Source organism: Gymnodraco acuticeps, unplaced genomic scaffold (genome assembly GCF_902827175.1).
Source record: "Gymnodraco acuticeps unplaced genomic scaffold, fGymAcu1.1, whole genome shotgun sequence".
Classification (NCBI taxonomy): Eukaryota; Metazoa; Chordata; class Actinopteri; order Perciformes; family Bathydraconidae; genus Gymnodraco; species Gymnodraco acuticeps.
Window position 1 is genome coordinate 117,127 of NW_022990736.1, and position 26,036 is coordinate 143,162.

The 26,036-nt window shown below is 41.5% G+C and overlaps 1 protein-coding gene across 1 annotated transcript; it reads left to right on the top strand.

The window, feature by feature from the left end:
- Positions 1 to 688: 688 nt before the first annotated feature.
- dio2 (iodothyronine deiodinase 2) lies at positions 689 to 10,395 on the top strand. Its single transcript, XM_034231872.1, has 2 exons — positions 689 to 989; positions 7,998 to 10,395. Exons 1-2 carry the CDS (start codon positions 765 to 767, stop codon positions 8,586 to 8,588), a joined length of 816 nt encoding a protein of 271 aa, XP_034087763.1. The 5' UTR covers positions 689 to 764; the 3' UTR covers positions 8,589 to 10,395.
- Positions 10,396 to 26,036: the final 15,641 nt, after the last annotated feature.

Genomic DNA, 26,036 nt, shown 5'->3' on the forward strand with positions numbered 1-26,036 from the left:
TTTTCTGTGGTGAAAGTAGAGTGATAGAACTATTTTACTCCAAATTCTTAATTTACACATTTTCATTTTAGACATGAACAACACATTTGTATAGGCCTATAGTGTAATTCATATATTTCATTACGTTTGTGAACCAAAAACGTTGGTAAACCAAATCTGAAACACCAAAAAAAATGGATGACATGAGTACATCTGTGTTTTCACAAGAGTTTTTAAGTTTTCCGAAAATCTGATTTCTAAGCTAAGTATCTCATAAGACAGTGCTCTAAGGTGAGTGACATTGCATTTCTAGCAAGACAAGAGACTGAACATTTTGAGATGCAAAACCATGTTATAAGAAGTACATTTAAAAGGTGATATAAGGAGACATAAATACCCTTCACTTCAGTAAGATAAGGTAAGGTAAGGCGATTTTATTTTAAAAGACAATGAAGGCAGGTTATATTGATTGATATATTTATTATATTGAAAGGCAAATTAATACATAGTCCCCTGAATCTGGAATAACGTACAATTTACAGCCTCGCAATGTCAGGAACTTTTCATCTACAGATTGCTTTGGTCTGGCTTTGCTCTTCACTGATTGGTTACTGAAACTTTGAACTTAAACGGACCTGCCCGTTAATTCGCGCGAATAAATGCGCGAATAGTGGCGCAAATGGCTTTCCATAAACTCTGAGCGCGCACGGAGCCTCGCGCCGCTGGAGGCATGCAGGGCGCGCTGCAATAGTTGTGCTGCGGTCGGATACACGCAGGAAGACACAATGGGCATGGCGAGTGAGGATCTGCTGGTGACCCTCCAGATACTGCCCGGCTTCTTCTCCAACTGTCTGTTCCTCGCACTCTATGACTCCGTGGTGCTGGTGAAGCGCGTGGTGTCGCTGCTCAGCTGCTCGCGCCCCGCGGGCTCCGGAGAGCGGCCCCGCATGCTGACCTCCGCGGGGCTGCGCTCCATCTGGAACAGCTTCCTGCTGGACGCATACAAACAGGTAGGGGCTGATCCTGCGGAGTCCCAGGGACCTGAACCCATCATCATTCACTCACTGTGTTTCAACTTCAGGAATATTCCACATGACGTAGTTTTACCAAATACTGTGTGTGCGTGTGCGTGTGTGTGTGTGAGTATCCCAGGCTTACTGTTCGTTATGTTTCTGTCTCTGTCTTCGTACAACCAGTGTGTACGCAGAATAAATACTACAAGATAGAGCTTTATTCATTCTGAGACATGTAATGCAAATTAAGGGTGTAGGAAGTAACACGTAAAACAGTTTTAAATAGAATATCAGTACAAGACATTTAGTAAAATACAAAAGTAGGGTCAACAACATTAAAATAAAAAAGAGTAAATATATAAAGTGCATAATTAATTAGGTCAATTCACTTAAAGGTCTCCTATTATACTCTTTATCTACAATATATTATAGGTCTCAGATATATAAACATGTATCTCAAGTGTTTGTCTGAAACACCAAACAGATCATTGCAGCATACCTCAGTTGGTGATTGGCTAATACACAACCCCAAAAATATTTGGCACAAAGTGGCAAAATCAGATTTTTCAGATCTCATTTTATGGTTTTTATATAAATGGATCAGGACAAAAAAGAGGGAGAATGTTTTTTCCCAAACGTTCAGAGTCAGAGGTGTTACCTTTAAAACAAACCATAAATGTTAATGAGAGCAACTGTACTGCAAGTGTAGATCAGTTATGATTTAGCTTTGTATTTTCCATGCATGCCCCTCATAAGTGAAGACCACCAGACAATGGTCTATTTCTAAGGCAAGTAGCCTCTTTGTTAAAAACATAAAAATCATTGGAGGAGATATATAACTCTAAAATGGCCAATCATTAGACCCTAAATGTTATCACTCAGAAAAGTATTCAACCGGGTCCCAAGGTGGATAGATCTGCAAACGCTCTGGGGGGGCAAACGGCTCTGTGTGTACGCCTATACCAGTGGCGTCGCCTGGCCTGGGCATCCGGGGCTTTCTCCCTCAATAATATAATACATTAACCATGCTTTACGTGAACCTCATCATGACACCAGAGAGGACGGCAAGACTTTAATTTCCCGTGTTCAGTGAATGCAACAGAGGCATGACACCAGACCAATCAGAGAGTTGCATGGAAATAAACGTGTGCTTGTGTCATTCAAGCTCGGCTCTGTGTGTGTGTGGCGATAGCGCATTTAGTGTGATAGAGAGAGAGACGGAGAGAGAGAGGGAGAGAGAGAGAGAGGGAGACGGAGAGGGAGACGGAGAGGGAGAGAGGTAGAGATGGCAAATCCGGATCCTTTTACGGACTCAGGGTCTTCTGAGTCAGTCATTGAAGAGATCCGGATCATACGAGTCATTTGAGTCATATGAGTCATTTGAGTCATATGAGTCATATGAGTCAGCATCACCAAGACCGTAGAAATCCTATCGGTGAAACCGAAAACTTGTTGCATTTCACGAGCATATTAAACTGACGTTATATTAACCTCCGCTATACAGTGTCTTTTGCTTTAATAAAAAATGTTGATCACAAAAAAAAGGGTTATTTTGCGATTTGGCGAATCTGAGTCTGCTGTTGACTCGTGCATGACCGGTGCTAGCACGGACCGTGTTGTTAGCATCTGGTTAGCTAGCTGCACTAACGGACATAAGGAGCTGTTTGTTCCACAACAAGCTGGAGTAGAGTCCTCTCCTGGCAGACTGAGAGGCTCAGGTGAGCTAAAGGACTCTATGAGTGTTTAGATAGTTCACTTTAGTCTAAGTTATCTCAGTGGGTCTCAAACGGTTTGGTCACAAATTATTCAAAAGATTATTTCCGCGGCACACCTTCATATGATCATTATAGTTATAAAAAAAAAAAGAGAATAAAGGAAAAACAGTTATGAAATACTATATGGCAGTAAAACAAGAATAGAGTTTAAAAGGGGAGTGATTTGTAAAATATCCATAAAGAAAAAGTAAATCTGTTTACAGTTGTGTTTCATCTGGGTGTTGAGAGATGTATCCATAGATCTCCTAATGTTACTCTCAAAGTGCACCAGATTGATTCTTTTAACTTCAATATTTAAAAAAAATATATTCCCGGGGGAGCATGCCCCCCGGACCCCCCTAGAGGAGGTGAGGTCCGCCCCCCACTCATAAAAAAATAGCACTTTACTAAAATCCCAAGAACTATCGGCCTAGTTCCTGGGAAAAGTACTGCGGTGTGAAAGTGCCTAATGTGTTGCACCTGTTCCTATTTGAAAACCTTTGTGATTATATTTACTTTACTGAGTTTGGCCACCTCATCAAAGTCCCCACCTAATGCCTCATTCATGCAATGTCAGCAGAGCGGGAAAAATTAAAACATCTGTTTCTGACTTCCTGTTTCATCCCGAGGTAGTCTCCCCACTTACATTGTTGTCAGAGTAGAGCGAAGCAGGCAGGACCCAAATGTAGATTTTTACAGAAAATACCTTTATTTCAAGGTTAAATAGTAACAAACAGAACTCTTCCCCGTGAACACAGTCAAAGACAAACAAGGATCTCACAAAGACTAACAGGAAAAAACGAACCTAAATGCACACAGGACTAATGAAAGAAACAAGAGACAGGTGAGGAGGGAGGAGGAAACACAGGGGCACAAGGTGAATACAATCAGGAAAGCAGGTAGGAGGGAATAGGTAGGAGGGAACACACAGACAGGAAACCAAAGACAGATCTAGACGAGACAAAACACAACACAGACAGATCGTGACAATTGTAGCCAGAGCAGATAAAACAGATTCAATTAAGAGAGACAAATGAATAAAACATAACGTCTATAAGAACATGATAGGTGTATGTTTTGAGTTGTTGGCCTGTCACGATAATACATTTTGTTGGACGATCAATTTTCCTGGAAATTATTGCGATAAACGATAATATTGTCGGCACCGTTGTAAGACCATTTTAGACCACTGACATAATGATAATATATAATAATAATTCGAGTACATCCTTTCAAACAGAACTTTTTATTGAACATTCAACATTGCAAATGAAATGTGAAATAATATTAAAATATATAAATTATATATAATAAATAAAACAAATCAATTAAATTATAGAAAACTAATTATATCACACACAACCAAAACATTAAATAGACTCAGGCTGGAAAATAGAACTCTCTCTCTCTCTCTCTCTCTCTCTCTCTCTCTCTCTCTCTCTCTCTCTCTCTCCTCTCTCCTCTCTCTCTCTCTCTCTCTCTCTCTCTCTCTCTCTCTCTCTCTCTCTCTCTATATATATATATATATATATATATATATATATATATATATATATATATATAAGCACACATTGTCTCACAAGCACTGTCCATACAAAGACCCAGAGGCCTCAACAGGCCATTTCGAAATCTGTAATTCAAAGACTTCGAGCAAGGAACACCAACATGTTTGCATTGTCGGGCAAATGCATCTTTGATTGTAAACTATCGGGAAGGTGGGGGCTCTCCATCTCCAGCTGCCGTGTTTGCTCCCAGCTGGGAAAACGGAATGAGGGGTGGTTGTGTTTCAGGTGCAGTTTAAGGTTGGTCGTATTACTAGCTTTTGTTGCTACCTTTTTAAAACAAATGCGACATACCAGCTCATTCAAGGTTCGCCTCGTTGATTTGGCTTAAATCCAAAATATTCCCACACCGGAGATGTGGAGTTTTGCAACCACTTCCATTTAACTTCAAATTCCCCTCGAGTAAGTCACACGTTGTCTCCTGCTGCGCGCCGGGCCGGTAGAGTGGCCGGTCACATCTTTATGTAAACAGACGCGCATGTAAACGGCAATTTATCGAGGTCAGAAAAGTTATCGAGGTCATTTTTATTTATCGTACGATAAGTCAATTAATTGCTTATCGCGACAGGCCTAGTTAGACCGTTCAGACCAAGCGGCAAACTCTGGGGAAGAGCCGGGACGCCAATACGGAAGTACCACACACTGCAGTTCATCTAGTGGCCAGTAGGAGCAGGCTGCAGAAGGGAGCAATTTCCATAGACCCCCATGTTAAAATGCCCAACTTTACAGCAGAAATAAACATGTTTACATCGTGGTTCAAAAAACCGTATTCTCTGTATAGTTAGATTCCCCCTTCATGACTACTGTGTGGGGGGTGCATTTTTTCTCAACTCATCTGTTTAATTAATATTAAGCCTTAAAGCTTTTGCATAAATTAGGGCGTGGTCACTTTGATGGACATGTACATGCCTCACTGTCAGCTAACAGCAACTTGTCCACTCTGCTAGGCTACAACCATAGAGGCTACAACGTTAGTTAGTTATAGTTACTGTACTTGACCCTTTAGCCGTGTTCATGGTGATTGTGCCTTTTAGGGAATATTGTTACAAATACCAGACAATTAAAATGTTGTGCTGTGCGCTTGAATGTACTAACAGAACTTCCAAGAAGTCTAAAATTATAATAGTATACATGTTAACCCCGTTCGCAGGTGTTTGTGTGCTTGGTAGCTTAGCTTGTTACTTATTAGCCAGCTAAGGACGTAACCCTTTATACATACATATACATTTTAGTTTATGATTCAGCCTTGGGTAAGACTTTTATAGTCTATGGATATGACGCCCATCATACTAAACGGGAGCAAATGTTAATAGGGGACCGAATTATCCCAGTGGTGGCCGCCAGAGCTAACAGAGCCGCAGGGGGCTAGCTCCAGCCGGTGTCCCGGAGCTAGCCCACTGCGGCTCCGTTAGGTCCGGGCGGTGGAGTCCGTCTTTTCTCAACGTGTGAATGACAAGCATTAAGAATAACAAAATATAGCTAATTCTCTTGCAGATTGTCTCATTTGATTATGAATGTAACGTTTATATAGGGGAACTACACTGTTAGCAGTAACTTGGTATGCATGTATTTCATGTTAGCTTAGCTTCTTAGCCTGAGCTAGCTCTGTTTACTTCCAGTTCGGAGGCAGCAGGTCCCGCCTCGGCTCCGCCTCTTTGCCCTTATTTGGAGAAAGCGGGATTAGACTCGACGTCACAGTCGAGCCGTTAGTGGCCGACTCCGCCTACTAAGGGATTCACGGCAACTCTGCAGAATCCTATGGGTGACGTCACGGACACTACGTCTATTTATATATACAGTCTATGGTTCAGACTCTTCAGGGAGATTTATAATGGATAACACTCAACAGCAGCATGATGATAGGCTAACAATGTAGGTGTGTCGCTGTGCTATTGGATAGATGTGACCAGCTGATGAGAACAGCTGACAACCAACAGCCACAGACTCTGGATGCCACGAGTCTATTAACTTGCATCAAAGATACTCTGACTTGTGTCTTAGTCCCTTCCACCTTGAAATGCATGGAGATTAGGGGTGCAACAACTAATCGACTTAATCGATTACCAAATTAGTTGCCAACTAATTCAGTCGTGGATTCGTTGGTGACGTCATCACGTGTTTTTTACGCGCCGTTAAGCTCCTATTGGTCTTTTTATCGGTACCGGAGACATTTAAAAATTACATGTCATGTATTATTGCTACATAAGCATTATATCGCAGTCTTAGTGTCGCCAACTCGTTTCTATTATGCAAAAAGACAACAAAATGCGTCTATGATGTATTTTCGATCTTTCCAATCCAGAAGAGAAATCTTTCTCTCCCCCGTCTGTGTGCGAGGGGGCGGGGCAGTTTACACACACTCAGCTGCTACATGCAGCAACACACTGCGGAGATGGCGGAGAGAACTCGCTCCGAGGTGTGGTTAAACTTTACCCGTCTCGATGCTCGTTGCCAAAAGTGCAATAAGAGTTCAGCATGTGAGGGCGGTAACACGAGCAATTTGTCTAAACATTTAGCAAAAGTGCTCCACATCCAGACGGAGGAATGCACCGGGTTCAACTGTCTATCTAGTAGCTCTGTAGCCCCATCCACGAGTAACGTTTCCACGTCAGGTGTTATGTATGCTAGCAGCAACACACAGAGTTAACTACATTATACAAACATGGGTTAATGATTAGAGGAAACAGTTATTTATTTTGTTAAAGTTTCAGCTATTCTGTTTACAGTTCTGTCATCACATTATTTAATACGATTTGTTAAAACACTGTTGTTTCTTTTGACGTGAAATATTATTTATTTAATTTAAATAAAAAGCAATGTTAATTCTGTTCACAATGTGTTTAGTTAATTTAATAATATATGTATTTTTAAATCAAGTATTCATCTTTATTGTCTTCATTGTTAATTTCCACATGCCTAAAACAACCTCACGCTAAATCTAAAAGTTGATGGCTAAATAAGAGCGTTTGAGAAATTGTGCAAGGCGTAATAGTCCGAATAGTCGATTAATCGTTTCATTAATCGATAGATTAATCGATTATTAAATTAGTCGTTTGTTGCAGCCCTAATGGAGATATGCAAGGAGACTATCTGAGGAGAGAGGAAATGGGTTTTATAGAATATGAAGATGTGGTGCTCCAGAGGAAAGGACATCTTCATATTCTATAAAACCCATTTCCTGAGGCGATCACAGTCGGATCAGCTTTAACAACTGCAAACACTTTTCATAGGACCACAGCACTCTAGCTATCAGCTATTAAATCTGTATTCTGACCTCATTCCAGTATGAATCTTCAGTGATCAGCTGCAGTGTCCATTTAATAACTGATATACAAAAAGGGAGCGTGTCGGCTGGTAAAATATTTCCCTGAAGGATGCTCCTGTGTATCCCCGCAAGTAGTGAAATATCAAATCAGAGACTTGGGATGCACCCAATCACACCAGGAATTGTGAGTGAGGATGCCTCAGGGGAGTGAAATGGCAGAATTAGAAATGAACTAAAGGCATAAGCTTCAGACTGAACTTAATTAAAACATATTAGCTGTGTGAGGTAGACATCCATTATCAAGGGAAACTATATATTATATATATTGGATTTTATTCTGATGAATTGCATAACATTGAAAAAAGAGTTTGTTAAAAGCTAAAAGCAGAGCCCTTATCAATCTAATCTATTTGTATCTCCGTAGGTGAAACTTGGCTGCGAGGCACCCAATTCCAAAGTGGTGAAGGTGCCGGATGGCCTCGGGGGGGGCAGCAGTCTCAGTGATAAGACAGATGTGCCGCCTGGTGCCATGGCTGGAACCAGAGATGAGTGCAACCTTCTGGATTTTGAGTCGTCAGATCGCCCCCTGGTGGTCAACTTTGGCTCAGCCACCTGACCCCCCTTCATCAGCCACCTGCCAGCTTTCCGCCAGTTGGTGGAGGACTTCAGTGAGGTAGCTGACTTCCTGTTAGTGTACATTGATGAGGCTCACCCGTCTGATGGTTGGGTGGCCCCTCCTATGGGCTCCTGCGCGTTCAATGTCCAAAAACACCAGAACCTGGAGGAGCGGCTAGGGGCCGCACGCAAACTTATCGAGCACTTTTCCCTTCCCCCCCAGTGTCAGCTGGTGGCAGACTGCATGGACAACAATGCTAATGTGGCTTATGGTGTGTCCAATGAGAGGGTTTGTATAGTGCAACAGAGAAAGATTGCCTACCTTGGCGGTAAGGGTCCTTTTTTTTACAATCTAAAGGATGTGAAGCACTGGCTGGAACAGAGCTATGGTAAACGGTAGGAGTCATCAGACATGTACAGAGGACATATTTCCATAAGAGACCAGTACGTTTTGTAGACAAATACAGACCAAATTAAAAAGTGTATTATTGTGATATCATCTGCAACAAAGCTGTAATTAATTCAGTTACATAATTGTGGCTTACTTTTGAAATCAGTCCAACTTTTTGCACAGCCGTCCACTTAAACTGGGATGAACACACACACACATGTGCTAAAAAGTCACATAAACTAGGCAATGCGTTGATTCGGGGCAATGTATTATGACAGACAGTGTATGTGATTCATATGTATTTCTGCCCGCCTTTGCTTTTAAAATCCTGTTTGAAGTGTCTTCTGTTGAAAAAAATAAAGGGCAGAAATCTCAAGTTACCAGTTTTTATCAAATTGGAGTTTATACTATTGATTGGAGATTTGATGTTTGTATTCACTGTCAACAACTTCATTGAATGTTTTAGGTTTATTTACCCCACTTCCTCTAAGGATAAATGTTCATAAATAGATACTGCCCATTGTTGACCATCGAACAGCTCTGTAGTGCCCCCAACCCCTAACAAGGGTTTGTGTTTACTCTGTTGAATCAGAGTAGATTCCATGTGGCTTTTTTGACACTGATCCACACAAATAGAACAGTTGAACAAAATGAATATCCATTAGCATTACTAATCAGCGGTGAACAATATAAGAAATGCATCAACTCTAATAAAAAACTGACATCCTGTCATTGATCATTTTAAATGTGCCCTGGGCAATACTGCTGTTTTTATTATCCCTCTATAAGGATGTAACAGGATCAATCTGAACATGCAGGTTTTTTTTGTTATGGGTTATGTCCGTCCTACAATACATTAAAACACCAGTGATGATTTAAGTGTCTCCTATAAAGTTGGCTGAAACAGTTCCTTCAACTCTGCATGCTTCACACTGCAGTGCATTGATTTAAAAACAAATCGGAACAGCATTATGTTTTCAGACACACTTTGTGTTGCATAGTAGTATGTATACTTTATTATTACAATCTTTGCTAAGGATCCTTTTTTGATTGCATCAGCACATTAGCATTAGCTTATTACAGCTGTATTACTTCACACACTGCAGAATAATGTGTAGCTAGCACTAAATCCCTAAGATTGTATTGGCAAAGTGGTCAATACCACTGACAGATCAATTTAATGTTAGATTCATTTCCTGGATAAAACATTTCTATCCAGAATACATGCATGGATTTAAAATGAATGTACTGTTATGCTGTATTAAAACAAAAAAGTTGTTCTTTAAGGTTCAGGCATTATCTAAAAATATCGCCACAGGGTGGGAGAATGGTTCTTGATGTCCGCACTTTTCTTAGACATACATATATCAGGACCTTATTCAGAGTGCTTTGAATTTTAACCCGACTCGGTTCTTCTTTGGGCTCGAGGTTATGAAGTGACATGTGAAGACCTCTGCTTGTCATGTTTTTTAAAGAAGGGTCAATAAAGATGCTTTAGACTTCCAAGAGTTTAAGTGATAGCATTTGAGTTCTATAGGACACACAGATGGTTTGTTCTGCTCGCAGTGACAGAGGTGTGCTGATGAAAACCTCTGACGAAAGAGTCCCTGACTCGGTCTCTGGTTGGATAGTGAACTGCACCTGGTCAACATCACAGAACCATTGCATATGTTTCGTTGTTAACTTAACTCATGCAGACAACTGTCTTTCATGTCACCAGCTGCACTTTTTCATTCCTGCTTAGTGCAATGTTTAGATTGTCCAATAAGAAGAAAAGGAAAATAAATAAAGTGGAAAATAAAGCTGCTGAAACTGCTGGGTTTGTTGTCTTTATGTCCCAAAGAAATCACAGATGTTAGAAAATTGGACGGGTTTATCTAATTGTGCCATAACTACTGCCAAGTTTATCATTCGTACAAGGAAGTATACAACCTCACAAACATATCAGTAATATCTCACTCGTGTCAATGAAACGGGCGGAACAATCCAAATAAAAGAAGAATATTTTATATTTTAATTAGTTCTCTATGAACATTGATCTCTTACTGTCTAGTCAATAAAATGATAAACGTTGGCATTTGTATCTGCATCTTCTTTAGTAATGTCCCTGCGCTCTAAGAAGTAGTCTTAAAAAATAGCAGTGGGGTGTGCAGTGTATAAACTGAAGACTTACTTTGCCCTTTATTAGAAAAAGTGGAAAGAAATGTCCTCCTCCGCAATGTTTTGGTTAATAAACAAATAATCTATATAATTAAATACATGTAGATGTGCAGCTCTTAAAGCCCCTGTCACACTGTCCCGAAATTGACACCCGATGGACACACGATAAAGGAAATGTTCAAATTCGGCTGTGATCGTAGCAACATCGGGCCATTCGTGAGGGCATCTAAGCCATCGTATGACCGCCGGTGGAGTTTCTCAGGCTCCGGCAGCAACTTCGTGAGCGGCAACTTCGTAAGGCACTCGTGAGGGCATCTTGTCAAATCGTGTCATCTTCGTGTTATCATCGGTGCATTCACCCTCACTCTGATCGGGCGAATGCCCGATGGCACCGATGATAACAAGATGCCCTCACGATGGCCTTATGAAGGGCAACAATGACACACGAATTCAACACGAAAATGAACCTTCGCAAGGTCCTTCGGCAATTTTTTGGCATGCCAAAGATTTTGCCACCGCTCACGAAGTTGCTGCCGGAGCCTGAGAAACTCCACCGGCGGTCATACGAAGGCTTAAGATGCCCTCACGAATGGCCCGATGTTGCTACGATCACAGCCGAATTTGAACATTTCCTTTATCGTGTGTCCATCGCGTTGTTTTATTGCACAACAAAATCATGTAAACATATTATGTAAATAACCCAATTTGTGTTCTGTGAAACTAAAAAGGATATAATATATTATTTTGAAGGACAGTTGACAGGAAGTTGTTGTTATTATGGAAACAATATTACGTTTTCTCCGTAATGTTGTTTCGCCGGTGGAGTTTCTCAGGCTCCGGCAGCAGCTTCGTAAACGGTGGCAAAATCTTTGGCATGCCAAAAAATTGCCGAAGGACCTTGCGAAGGTTCATTTTCGTGTTGAATTCGTGTGTCAATTTTGCCCTTCGTAAGGCCATCGTGAGGGCATCTTGTTATCATCTGTGCCATCGGGCATTCGCCCCGATCAGAGTCAGGGTGAATGCACCGATGATAATACGAAGATGACACGATTTGACAAGATGCCCTCACGAGTGCCTTACGAAGTTGCCGCTCACGAAGTTGCTGCCGGAGCCTGAGAAACTCCACCGGCAGTCATACGATGGCTTAGATGCCCTCATGAATGGCCCGATGTTGCTACGATCACAGCCGAATTTGAACATTTCCTTTATCGTGTGTCCATCGGGTGTCAATTTCGGGACAGTGTGACAGGGGCTTAAAGAAACACTGTCATTGTTACACAATACACTCAAGCAACACCAATACCAACATGACATTGTGTTTGTAAAAGTATCATTTATTTTGTGTTGGGCATAAACTGAGTTTCCATAACAACAAAGTTGTATTGGATTTGACCTATTTGCATAAAATATTTCCTGTTACATTAATATGAAACTAGAGTAATTCCAGTAATGCAATACCAGACTATACATATTCACTTGTATAACATTGCTACAGATATAGAAAAACAACACTTATTTTGCCTTTGGCCAGTTGTCATCTCATCACACCTTATTTCCTCTCATTTTGTCCAAAGGAGACATTTGATCGTGTGGTTTCTGGTCATAAACTTTCCAGCTCCACGATAAAAAGGAATTCCTCTGTGTCGTTGAGGGAAAAGTGACACCTTCCTGTAAAGAGCTGTAAATGACTCGGTGACTGGAAGAGATCAGATGAAGCCACATCGTCCAACACAATCCCAGAAGCTTCTGGATTACACATCAGCCGCTTCCTCTCCTCAAGTGCACAGCTGATAGCACACTGAGTATCTAACACATTACACATGAGTGAGATTCATCATTGCAGCATCAAGTCACTCACTGAAAATAAGAACACTTTATGACTCCCACTGCTATCCAGCAAGACTCGAACAAAACAGTTGAAAGTAGGAACAGACACAAGCAACATGAATTGTGGTCACTATCCTAACTGCCATCAATAACAGCCTGGCTCGACTGGGCACACTTCATGATACATTTTTAAAGAGCGCTGCACAACCATTTGGAGTTTTTTTATTTTTAAAGAATGGTCTGTTATAAAATAAAATAAAACTGTGAATGAGACAGTAATGAATATTTAGAACCAGAAGCATGCGGGACAATCGGATTTTCTCTGGCCTTCTCAAATATCCATGCGATAATCCAGAGGCACTGATCCGAAAACCCAGCTAACCCAGATCACTTTCTTCCCTCTTGGATCTCAGGCCACACTTTCTGCTCCTAAACTGGAATATAAAAAGGATTGGCTCCAAAGCCAAAATGAATAAATTATGTACTTATTTAAATACATATAGGATAGGATATAAGATATGCAATACGGGAGCGGTCAGTGGCAAGAGAGGGGTTGCTCAAAAACTAAGAAACATTCGGTAAAAAATGCGCCACAGGAACCAAGTTCTCCAGCGTACTTTTCTGGTGCGGGCACATAGGGCTCTGGAAGGTGTAGGGCAGGATTAGAGATAGGATCAACTGCTGCTGGGGGCAAAGAGGAGGAGATTGGCGGGGAGAGTTGAGTTGATAGAGCGGTGGGTCAACTGGCTGACTTGATGAAGCATGGCCTGGTTGCTATCATTGAGGGCCTGTAATATCTGCTCATGCTGCCCTAGGAGTTAGCCCTGGTTGGAGAGGGCATTCTTAAATTGTGAAAAATCCGGGGAGACCTCAGAGTCTGTGTCTGCTGGGTTACATTTTCTGGTCAGATCGTACTGTCAGGCTAGAAAACCGATTGAACCCAAATGCAGAACACAAAGCACTGAGATAGGGAGCGGTTGCAAAAGGCTTTGTTAAGATTACTTAGAGCAGTGGTCGCCAACCGGGCCGGCTAAACGGATTGGTCGTACTTTTTACAGTACTACAGCTTCCACAGATGACATTTTTTTATGGATTTTTTGTCAAAGCACTTAAGATATTCATTGCTATCGGGATGTTAAGAGCATTCCATGGAATATAACAAAAAGTATATCTCGAGCCGGTTTCTGAAACGTACCTACCCCACCTTTAATGTCGTATAATTAACAAGGATAAACTGATGTTTTTTAGTGGATGAGTAATGAAAGCTTTAGCGCAAGTTCAATAAGGAAGACCTAACTCGAGTCACTCACACGTCACTCTATGGCTCCCTTCCCCCCTCATTAAATATGAGGGCGTCACGCCTCAGCAGCCAATCGCTGCACATGCTAAATGCCTTAAATACCTGCTCTTCCTCCCTGTCAGTTGTCATTGCAGATGATCACACGCAATGGTAGTTGCAATACAATACTGCTTCTCGTGAGAAAAACCGTAAGAAACAACTAGCTCAAGATGTCCAACTCGGACAATTCGGAACACGAACCTTCTCTGGAAGTCTCCGATCCCGGTTCGGCTCCCCACAGCGGCTTATCAACAGAGGAAGACTTCCTCATCGCCCGGCTCCTGCAGCAGGGCTTTCCCACAGCCCCAGGCCTCACTCTCTCTCAGCGGCGATAGCTCTCGGACCAGGTCTCCATCGTAGCTCCCCTGTCCGGGGCAGCAGCTCCAGCCAGCTTCCCAGAGAGCAGGACGAGGCCGCAGCCGCGGAGGTAAAAAAAGGGCAGGAAGTCGAGCCCTCCAGGATCCCGTCCCCCTCCAAAAAATCCACCCCTTCTCAGGCTCGCCAGTCCGGGAGCGTCACACACCCCTATGGAGAGTAGCGCGGCCGGCTCCCTGCAATCCCTGGCTAGCTCCATGATAGCTATCGATGCTCGCCTCCAGGCTCTGGAAGACTCCGCCACAGGAGCTTCAACTTCCGTTGCACTCAGGTACTAGTTTTAACGAAAACGTTTGCACTCGACCCTTACACAGGGTTGGGTCGTAACGGAATACATGTAACGGTGTTACGTAATCGGAAGAAAAAGAAAGAAAAAAAAAAAAAAATCAGTACATTCAGCTGGCGTTACATTTGAAAAAACGAGTAAACTGAGTGCAGTTACTTTCGTAAACCTGAAGTGAATACTTATTGGAATTATTGGTGGAAAGTTTCCTCACAATGTAATATTCATTACCGGCAGAACCGTGTGCACAGCGCTGCAGCGTATCTGCGAGCAAGAGATGCAGCGTGTCCGTGAGGCCCCGCCCCGCACGCAGATGAGAGAGAGAGAGAGAGAGAGAGTTCTCTTTCAAAACATATTGGAAGGTAGAAACGGAGATGTTTAGATAAAACGTGGAAGATAACGTTTATGTAGCATTTATTTATTGTCGAAATGATGACATTCATAACGGGATCAAATCTAACTGGATGGCCTGCTGCTGCCGAATGCATGGGGCAAGTAACTGGGAAAAGTTTTAAAAGTGATTACATCGTGTCAGATAATAAATAATAATGATAATGTATTCTATTTAGGGGTGCCTTTCAAAGCACCCAAGAACACCTACAATGCATAAACTTTTCCAAGGAAAGGTTTTAAGACAGTACAAAGAATGCAGTCTGGGTGAGTTTTTCTTTTTTATGTGCGGTGCAGATGAGAGAGCTGTCAAGAATGACACTAAAATGTTGTGTTCGTGCTCTTCATAAGCCATTAAAACAGTAAAATACGTGTCTCCCGTTCACCAAAACATACCCATCTGTTATGGAAAAGAAAGTATTCTAAAGAAGAAAGAAGAGGAAAAGATAGAAAGAAGAGGAAAAGGAGAAAAGAAAAGATAAAAAGAAGAGGAGGGAGGAAGAAAAAGAAGAGGAAAGGAAGTATTCTAAAAGTAATCTGCCACCGGTACCGGCGGGATCGTGGGTAGTTTCCGATGCGGAGAAGAAAAATCTGGCCCACCCTATATTTTTACAGGCCCACCCTAAAGTAAATTTCTGCCTACGCTACTGGTCCGCACAGCAGCAACAACCAATCACATGAATCTCTTGCCCCCGACACACAAAGCAATAGCAATGTTAAAACTAAGTAAACTGGAAAAAAAAAAAAAAAAAAAAATCCCCAACAGGCGAAAACCTACCAGTTTCACCCACTGTCTCTGCCTCCTCCCTCCATGCCTCGCTCCTCTGGTTTGTATCCCGGTAGATGAACAGAGACTGATCATACAGCACCGGGTGATTCACTACCGCATAATGAATTTTCCCTCACATTTTTGGAATATGAGGAATTACCTGCGTAGTCTCTCCCAACATACACGCGGTCTGATTGGCTAGCGCTTGTACCGGCAGATTTGCATAAACGGGATTTCATCGGCTGACGCTTCTGCCGAGGCGCCAAAAGTTGAACATTGCTCAACTTTTTGAAGCGAGCAACGCCAGCAAACGCTCCACGTCGCTTCCCAAAATACAGTTCTACTAAAAGCGACGTCACCCCATTCAAAGTGAATGGGCAGAAGCGTTTGGAAGCTGTAACGCACGCCACCGTGTGGACGGGCCGTCACAGTGGCTCTGCGCCAGAAACATCAACAAATAAATAAATAACTAAAAAAATAAATAAAAATAAAAACATTCTGGAATATCACCCCTCCACTCCCATTAACATCCCTCAGCTAGCAGCTGCGCTATCTACAGATTCCGTGTTTGTTGACTATCTCCCGTCATGGCTCTCCCAAGGCTTCAGGGTAGGGGTCCTCCCATCTCCCACAGTGACTTTCGTAGCAAGAAACTTACAGTCAGCCGCTAAAGAACCCAACATAGTTTCCCAGCTCATCGACAAAGAACTTCTCAAAGGATATATAATCGGTCCTTTTAGCTCCTCCCCCTTCTCAGTGTTCCGTTCAAATCCCATCGGAATAGCCACACGTAAATAAAAGGCTGATTTTCGATCTGTCCGCTCCCTGCTCCGGCCCATTCTGCAGCGTCAATAGCATCATCCCTCCAGATCAGTTCTCCCTTCACCATGCCTCAGTGGATAATGCAATAAAGATGATCAAGTTCACAGGGCACGGAGCTCGGCTCTCCAAAGCGGACATTACCGATGCCTTCAAATCATCCCCATTCATCCGTCTCAGTGGAACTTGTTCGGTATTAAGTGGGAGTCCAAACTCTATCTTCGCGTTCGCCTGACCTTCGGGTGCAGAAGCAGCCCCTGCATCTTCAATTCCTTCTCGGAAGCGCTCTATTGGATCCTGCTGAACATCGTCAGAATCCCCTCCGTCCTTCACCTACCGGACGACTTCCTCCTCATAGATCCGCCACAGGACAGCTCAGGGATCTCACTGGCCAAGCTTAAACACTGCTTCAGGAGTGAGGTGTCCCTCTCTCCAAAGAGAAAACGTTAGGTCCCGTCACACGCTTAGAGTTCTTAGGCATCATCCTCGACTCCATAGACATGAAGGCGTCTCTCCCCTCAGACAAATCGCAGCGCATCCAGGACATCACCAAGTCATACTGCGAGCAACAAGTTATCACAAAACAATTGTCGCTCTCCCTTCTCGTACACCTCAACTTCGCCATGCACATCATCCCCCAGGGGCGCTCGTTCATCTCCCGCCTCCTGGACGCAGCATCAGCGGTCGACAACCTCCATGACTGCGTTTTCTTAGACGAAGGCTGCCGCTCAGACCTTCGGTTCTGGTCCCTCCTGCTCGCCCACTGGAACGGAATTACTTTATTCTACGATGGCCTCGTGCGTTCCTCTGACTCAATGAGGTCTTCACGGATGCCGCCCATCCATGGGTTTTGGGGGGTTTCTTTCAGGGAGAGTGGTTCGCAGGGTCATGGCCCCGTCAATTTCTACCTCAAGACGGTGGTCCTCCTCCGCCTTCACAACCTTCATTCGTCCGGACATCAGCGCCGTACGGGCTTCCCAAAGATCTCTAAGACCCTAACTATGGTAGTTATACATATAACTGGTGGTGGCTCAAACACATTCACAAGTATACATGTCTCACTAAGGTTCCCGATATTCAAAACTGCATTCCTGTCCTAATTCCGCGGGCCCCGCCCACAGGGAATAATGTCTCGTCTCACGCCGCAACTACAGGTAACGGGCTTCATCTCCGGCACACAGGTATTTCATTCCCAGGCCTTGCTCAAACGCATCAGTGTAAAATGTATTTCCTGCAGTCCGCGCGGACTCGGGCCACCGTACACTCCGGTGTCAGTTACAAAACAAAGGAAATAAAGAAAGAGTAAAGATATATATAGCCTGCGAAGTCAGGCGTGGCGGAAGGCCACCGTACACTTCGGTGCCAGTTACAAAACAAAGGAAAATAAATGAAGAGTAAAGAAAAAAAAAATATATATATATATAGCCTGCGAAGTCAGGCGTGGCGGAAGGCCACCGTACACTTCGGTGTCGTAGCGGAAGGCTACCGTACACTTCGGTGTCAGTTACAAAACAAAGAGTAAAGAAAAAAGATACATATATATATATATAACCTGCGAAGTCAGGCGTGGCGGAAGGCCACCGTACACTTCGGTGTCAGTTACAAAACAAAGGAAAAAGAAATAAAGAAAAAAAAAAAATATATATATATATAGCCTGCGAAGTCAGGCGTGGCGGAAGGCCACCGTACACTTCGGTGTCGTAGCGGAAGGCTACCGTACACTTCGGTGTCAGTTACAAAACAAAGGAAAGAGTAAAGAAAATATATATAACCTGCGAAGTCAGGCGTGGCGGAAGGCCACCGTACACTTCGGTGTCAGTTACAAAACAAAGGAAAAAGAAATAAAGAAAAAAAAATATATATATAGCCTGCGAAGTCAGGCATGGCGGAAGGCCACCGTACACTTCGGTGTCGTAGCGGAAGGCTACCGTACACTTCGGTGTCAGTTACAAAACAAAGGAAAGAGTAAAGAAAAGATATATATATATATATAACCTGCGAAGTCAGGCGTGGCGGAAGGCCACCGTACACTTCGGTGTCAGTTACAAAACAAAGGAAAAAGAATAAAGAGATATATATATATATATATATATAGCCTGCGAAGTCAGGCGTGGCGGAAGGCCACCGTACACTTCGGTGTCGTAGCGGAAGGCTACCGTACACTTCGGTGTCGTGGACGTTGGGCCACCGTTACAAAACGAAACCGCTCGCTCCTCGGCGTAGTCAAGCCCTGCTGGCCAGGCATGCGACCCGCAGGTCGTTTTCAGATAAGACCGGCACTGATTTCGGCAGTCAGAGTCTCAGCATGACCAGTAAGCTCCGGCAGTGATTCCGGCACAGTGTCGCTCATATACGTGTTAATCTATTATCTCTCCTCCCCAGATCACCAGTCACCCCACAAGGTAAGCAACTCAGTTCATCTCAGTATTCATACTTCACTGGTTTTGGGGATTTCATCGGAGCGGTGCTTTCCCTCCTGAATGATTATCCTGCAAACCGGGGGCCTAATCGCCAAACACCATTACATTCTCCTGTTGTACTATCATGGCAATCATTTCATTCATATGACGTGTAAACAATAAATATGTAATTCTTACATCACGTCTCTCCGGGTTGAAATGAAAGCTTTAGCGCAAGTTCAATAAGGAAGACCTAACTCGAGTCACTCACACGTCACTCTATGGCTCCCTTCCCCCCTCATTAAATATGAGGGCGTCACGCCTCAGCAGCCAATCGCTGCACATGCTAAATGCCTTAAATACCTGCTCTTCCTCCCTGTCAGTTGTCATTGCAGATGATCACACGCAACCCGCCTCCACCCCTCTCGCCTCCCGTCTCCTTCAGGACAAAGCTAAACCTTCCTCCTTCAGACTGGTCTCACCTACTCATCACCACCACCAGTGTCTAGACCCCGGGGATTTCATCGGAGCGGTGCTTTCCCTCCTGAATGATTATCCTGCAAACCGGGGGCCTAATCGCCAAACACCATTACATTCTCCTGTTGTACTATCATGGCAATCATTTCATTCATATGACGTGTAAACAATAAATATGTAATTCTTACATCACGTCTCTCCGGGTTGAACTGCAGATATCACTGTTAAATCATTTGATCATTGGTTTTATTATGAAAACATCGAGACCGGAAATACTGTTTTCAACCCGTAACTTTACATGGAGGCTGCCGCATACCTCAAATCATCTTCGTAATATCTATCAAACTATAGATCCTACATATCGACTGGACGTGGATTCTAAAAGTACAATATACACTTCTCGCTAGGAATCTAATCAAAAAGCGTTTTAATGGCCAAACTATCCTACAATTTAGGATTTTACAGAGAGGGTTATTTGTGAATAAACGACCATCTGTAACGTTTGCATTCAACGGGAGCACTAGAGGGCGAAAACTTTAAAACGTAATTATAGGACGTATTAAGCGCTTGAACAAACGGCATATTTGGTCGTAATTAGGGCCTGAACAATCGGCCCATTTGGTCCTATGAGTTGCAGGACTTGTTGATACTTTGTCCTGACTTTGTTTATTAAATTCAATCTTTAATATGAAAACTTCATAAACATGTGGATGACAATATACTTAATGAACAATATTTTGACATTCATTGAAAAAAATATTCTTCTATCTTTTTTTTATTCGGAAGAAAGTCACATGCGCCTTTTTGGAACTAAGATTTGATCTCATATAAAAAGAAAAAGGGCGTATCTGATCAAAATTGGAAAAAGGCTTTACATTTATGAGTTAAAAAGTAACAGTAATCAATTGTTATAATAAAAAAAAAAATCCTTATATTATATTAGTTAATTGAATGTAATTATTAAAAAAAATACATTAATAACCATTTTGCCAAATAGTTAATTGTTTAGCCATTTCCCCAAATAACCAATTGAAAATAGGCTGCAGAATCCATTGTGATCATATCAAATATCAATATCACATTAGTTCACTGAATAACAATACATTACATTAAACCTGGCCTAATAACTGTTTGGCAAATCAAAAAATACTTTAGAACATTGGGAATGTCAAATATAGCAATATAATTATCTACGACAACAGCATATTTCATGCAGATCATGTACGTTTCAGATTGATTTGAAAGGACATACTAGCCTACTCTGCCTGAATGACTTGCAAAGACTGGTAGAATTCCACATAGGAGTGAGGGATACTCCCATTTCTGCGAGTACGTCTTTCTTTTTCACAGCAGTGATCCCAGGTGGACCTGTGTGCATCTTCTTTGGTTCAATTGCATGAGCACCTCTGGTCTCCTGCTTCCCAACTTGCAGCTTGGTCGGAGAGCTCATATTTGAACTGAATCCTTTTTGGATCTTCTTTTGTGTAGCGCAGCCATTTCATTTTCTGCCAATGAACTGTTTGTCCCTCTGTGTCATTGGTTCTGTTTCGGACCGTGTGTTGTAGGGCTGTGCAATTAATCGTATTTTTATCTCGATTACGATTTTGGCTTGCAACGATTACGAAAACAACGTAATCGAAATTAAACGATTATTTAGCTGCGTGCGCTTTCGCCCCTCCCTAAAAGCCCCCTCAGCCAGGTTGTGAGTGACAATAGTTGTGTGAGTTCAGCGCGAGCAAAGATGGCAGAACAAGAGCAACTTGTGACCAAGAAAGGTAAAACGAATTCCGCTGTTTGGAAATACTTTAGGTTTCAGGAGTCCGATGTGGAACAAAAATAGTACAGTGCAGCAGGGGCGAACTGGCCATCTGTGTGTTCTGGCAACCCTGTCTCCTAAAAATTACGTTCCCACAGAACTAAACTGCATTCTCAATTACGTTTAGACAGAAACGTATTTTCTCCCACGTTACGTACGTTATGAACGTATCTCAAATACGTTTATTTTCTACATATCTTCTAGAAACATATTTTCTCCCACGTTACGTTTATTATGAACGTATCTTAAATACGTTTATTTTCTACATATCTTTGCCATCTATTGTCTTGCTTATAATAATGATAATAGTCATTTATAAATATAATTTTAGAGCACACATTTGAAATCAGTAGGCGAGGCTGTAATTTCGCCAGCTGTTACTCTCATGAGCGAGACAGAAAATAATAGTTTTAACATGCCAAAAAGCTGCTGTGTCGTTTATTGCACATCAAACATTCAAACAAATCCAGAGTTACGTGTTTCTGTACTTCCTCTAAGAAGAAAGGACAGTAACAGAAGAGGCTTGTTTGAGACAAGCGAGACCTGCGCAGACCTGCGCAATTTCGATCAACGTCTTGCTCGTGCGTTGCATGATGGTTAGTCATTTTGTCCGACTTGCTCTGGAGGCTCGCCTACATGAGACGTTGAAATCTCGCGGGACAAAGACGCCCACAGCCTTGAGAGCGAGGCGCGGCGAGGCGGCGCAGTTCCTCTCCACGGGCTGCGGAAGTGAAATGCTTGATGGGAAACGACTCGCTGATATCTCGAGCTGAGCGCTCATTGGTGGTGTTTACCCCGTGCTGGTGATGAAACTCTCCAATTGGCTCAGCAAAAGTTTGTTGTTGTTTTGTGTCAGTTTTACGTCGCCACTTCCATTCACATTTTTCATCATTGTTCCACAATATTTATCATCATGAAATTAATATCTATATTTTTATACTATACTTGCACTGCTTACCGTTTTTATACTTTATATATCTTAGCATATTCATACACACTGTTCATACTGCTCATACTGCTCACAGGCTGATATCTAGTGTATTCATACCCCTCACTGTTTATTCATCATTCAATTCATTCTATATTTTATTCTGTAGATTGTGTACATTACTTTTCACTTCACTGCTTGTTGGACCTGGTTAGAAGCTAAACTGTATTCCGTTGTCTCAGTACCTGTAATATGTGCAATAACAATAAAGTTGAATCTAATCTTGCGCAGGAACAAATGTATTTACTTAGTACATATCTGACATTAACGATTAAACACATGTGTGCATTCTTTATAAATGCAAACCGAGTCAAGCCGACTCCGGAGGTGGCGGTATGCACCTTAAAGTTGTTTGCAATCCGCCGAAGAAGAAAAGAAGAAGAAGAAGAAGAAGAAGACATAAGAAGAGGAAGAAGAGGAAGAAGAAGAGGAAGAAGAAGAAGAAGAAGAAGAAGAGGAAGAAGAAGAAGAAGAAGAAGAAGAAAAAGAGAAGAAGAAGAAGAAGAAGAAGAAGAAGAAGAAGAAGAAGAAGAAGAAGAAGAAGAAGAAGAAGAAGAAGAAGAAGAATCCGAGCTGTCCGACTTCAGGCGAGCATTTTGAGACCTCCCGGCTGCGATCGGCTATTCTCGTCTACTTTCGAGGCGAGCCGCAACGCGTCTCAAACAAGCCTACTATCTCTGTGGCTTCTGGCTTGATCGCCGTTCAAATGACAGCGTTGGTTTCCCCAAAAGTGGGCGGGGCTGTAAAGTGACTCATCTATTATTCAAAACCATTCTATTTATTCTAACGTAAATTACATGCCAGTGTTTTATCTATTAGTTTTTATTTTAAATCGTATAATGTCGGACTTTTTTTTCCGTCTGTGAGGAAAATAAATGGGGCTCAGAGCCTCAAAATACTGAAATCTGTATTTTTTAAAATCTTTTTTTCCTTCTAATTTGTTATTATTTTCTAAATAACACACTGTTATTTACTCAACAATAACACACAATTATCCTTGTTTTTATTTATTCGTTTAATTCTATAATCTTGGGCTTTTTAGCCGTAAATAAAGTCACCGTAAACAGACGTAGGCCTGCTATAAGGGACATTTCGAGCGATACACACCACAAACCCACTGAACAGATTACCCAAGATCCTCAGCTTGAAGCTCGTTGATTGGATGTTTTAGCTGCAATGCATGTTGGGATATGATGTTAATGTGATATGATATCCGAAAACATTTCAAAAATATATAATAATACTTTATTCCGAGTGCTCTTGCTTTTCTCTTTGGAAGTCATCACATAACGGCATTGTAATACACAGTTCGGCTGCATTAAATATTACACATCTGCCGTAGTTCTTTATTTATAGAGCCCTGATGAGAAGACTTCTGGACAAACTTGAAGAATTGCATCTTGCATTTCTTTTCACAAAATACGTCTCCTTGCAGTGTCATGGTAAATGGTAAATGGACTGTACTTATATAGCGCTTTATCCAGTCTTTAAGACCCCTCAAAGCGCTTTACATTCACACCCATTGATTATCAATAGTAATTCGGCTGACTTTTATATTTGATCCAATTGGTAGATAGGTTATATTTACACCATAACGGTGCACAGCTGATAGAAAAGGACATGTCGTTTTTAAAGATATTACTGATTTTCTTTGAATTAAAGAATGTAAATACTGAGTTGAGAGAATAGTCAGGGGATTTGGGTGATGGGAGACACATCTATGGAATCACAATTTCAATAGCTTACCATTAAATGATGGATAGGCCTTTCTGTCTGTGATGTTTTACAAATCAGATATTAATGTGTAGAAGTAAAACATGAGAAATAGTATAGCAATATCCTGTAAAATTATGTAAAAACATGAATAAAACTACACATCTTCAGATGTTATACATACATAAGTGTCCTACACTAATAATACAAAGTTATTATTAGTATGCTGTGTGTACCTTGTGTGCACTGCCTAGTGGTTAAAGCACGTCATTGACTTATTTTAGTTGAATAATGTTATTTTTGTTGAATAATGTTATTTGATGAAAAAAATATTAAGAGTACATACTTTCGTAGGGGGACAGTATAAGGTCAATGATAGAAATATAGAATATAAAAAATCAAGAAGATACTGTAAGTGATCTCTCCAATAAAACAGTTTAGTGCTGGATGTACAAAGATATTAATATGAGGATGTGCAAAACAGACAAACTAATTAACCTTTATTAACACATTAATGAGTACTTTAGGTTAAGGTCTTCTTTCAAATAAGAAAAAAGCTTTGGGGGTATCCATCTACAGATAAATATTAAGCCTGACAAAGTACTTAACGTCTAATATATTGCTTTCCTGCAATGTTAACTATGTTGAAGCACTTATTTTAACTGATATTATACGCATTAATTATACTCTTATGTATGTAGATAGTATAAGAAATGTGCAGAATATGACAGTTTAATGGTGGAGGTATACACACATATTGATAGATGTCGTAATGCACTGTTGAGGAACCTGTGACCCAAGTTTTTCATTCATTGCATAACTACACTAGTTGTGTATATGATATGTCAATAAACCTTTGAACATCTTGAAATCTTGAAAGGGATGTGCAAACATAGCAATTATATACAGTTTTTAATTAACTATTAGTAGAGAATAACGAGTAATGAATATACTTTATAGAGATCTGCAGATAAATGTTTAGTCTTCTCAAGCACCAACTATCAAATATCTCTCCTGATTGTTGGCACTTGACAATCACCGTACCTGAATTTTACTCAGGTGTAACTAAAGTCTGCTTTAAGGGATGTTTATATTTCACATCATTAATCAGAATCTGCAAAGTAACTAAAATAAATGTAGTGGAGTAAAAATACCAGGTTCACCTTTGAATTGTAGTGGAGTAGAATTACAAAGTAACAATGAGCTGTCATGTGGGTATATATTAATGCTGCCCATTATGGATACAAGCGATTTTCACCCATTTAGTAATTACATGTTTTACATTTGTACACACCAATGTGTTTCCTATCGCCTAAACCTCCAGGGCTGTACACAGTTTAATACTGGCAACTTCTAATTTTGGGAAAAACGAAAACGTCTTTTAAAACTACAATTCCCAGTAGAGACGTGCCATAGAGAACATGTGTAGTTCTCGGGGGGCGTTCAAATCCAGTTTTGAATAGTCTGCCGTGGTTTCGTTCCATTTCAAAGAGCTTGACGCTCGGCGTAACCTTGGCGCACTGCCACTCCAACATCCAATCCCAGAGTTTGAAGATTAATCACGGGGTTTGTCAACGGGATTGTAGTCCCAAACGATAGCTGGGGATTTGTAGTGTCTTTGGCCATCCTAAACTGCATTTTTTTTCGGATATCATATCGCATTACGAACACCACATCTGGCATCACAGAGATCTTCTGTTACTGTCCTTTCTTCTTAGAGGAAGTACAGAAACACGTAACTCTGGATTTGTTTTAATGTTTGAGGTGCAATAAACGACACAGCAGCTTTTTGGCATTTACAGATACTTTACATGATATGAGTGATAACACGTGTTATAAGGGCTATTTTTTCACAATAGGTGTGCCTTGAGATTTATTTTGTTTTACTTGTCCTTTGGTGTGCCTTGGGCACAAAAAAAGTTTGGGAACCACTGGCATAAATGATAGTGGGCGTCTGAGGGTGTCATTACTGAGAAATGTCAAAGAAATTCAAACCTTACATTTTAAAACAGGTTTGCATTCCTCCACTTAAGGTGACGTTATCATTGGAAACAATAAAACCGAACTATTTTGATGTAGAATCTATAAATTGAATCGTTAGA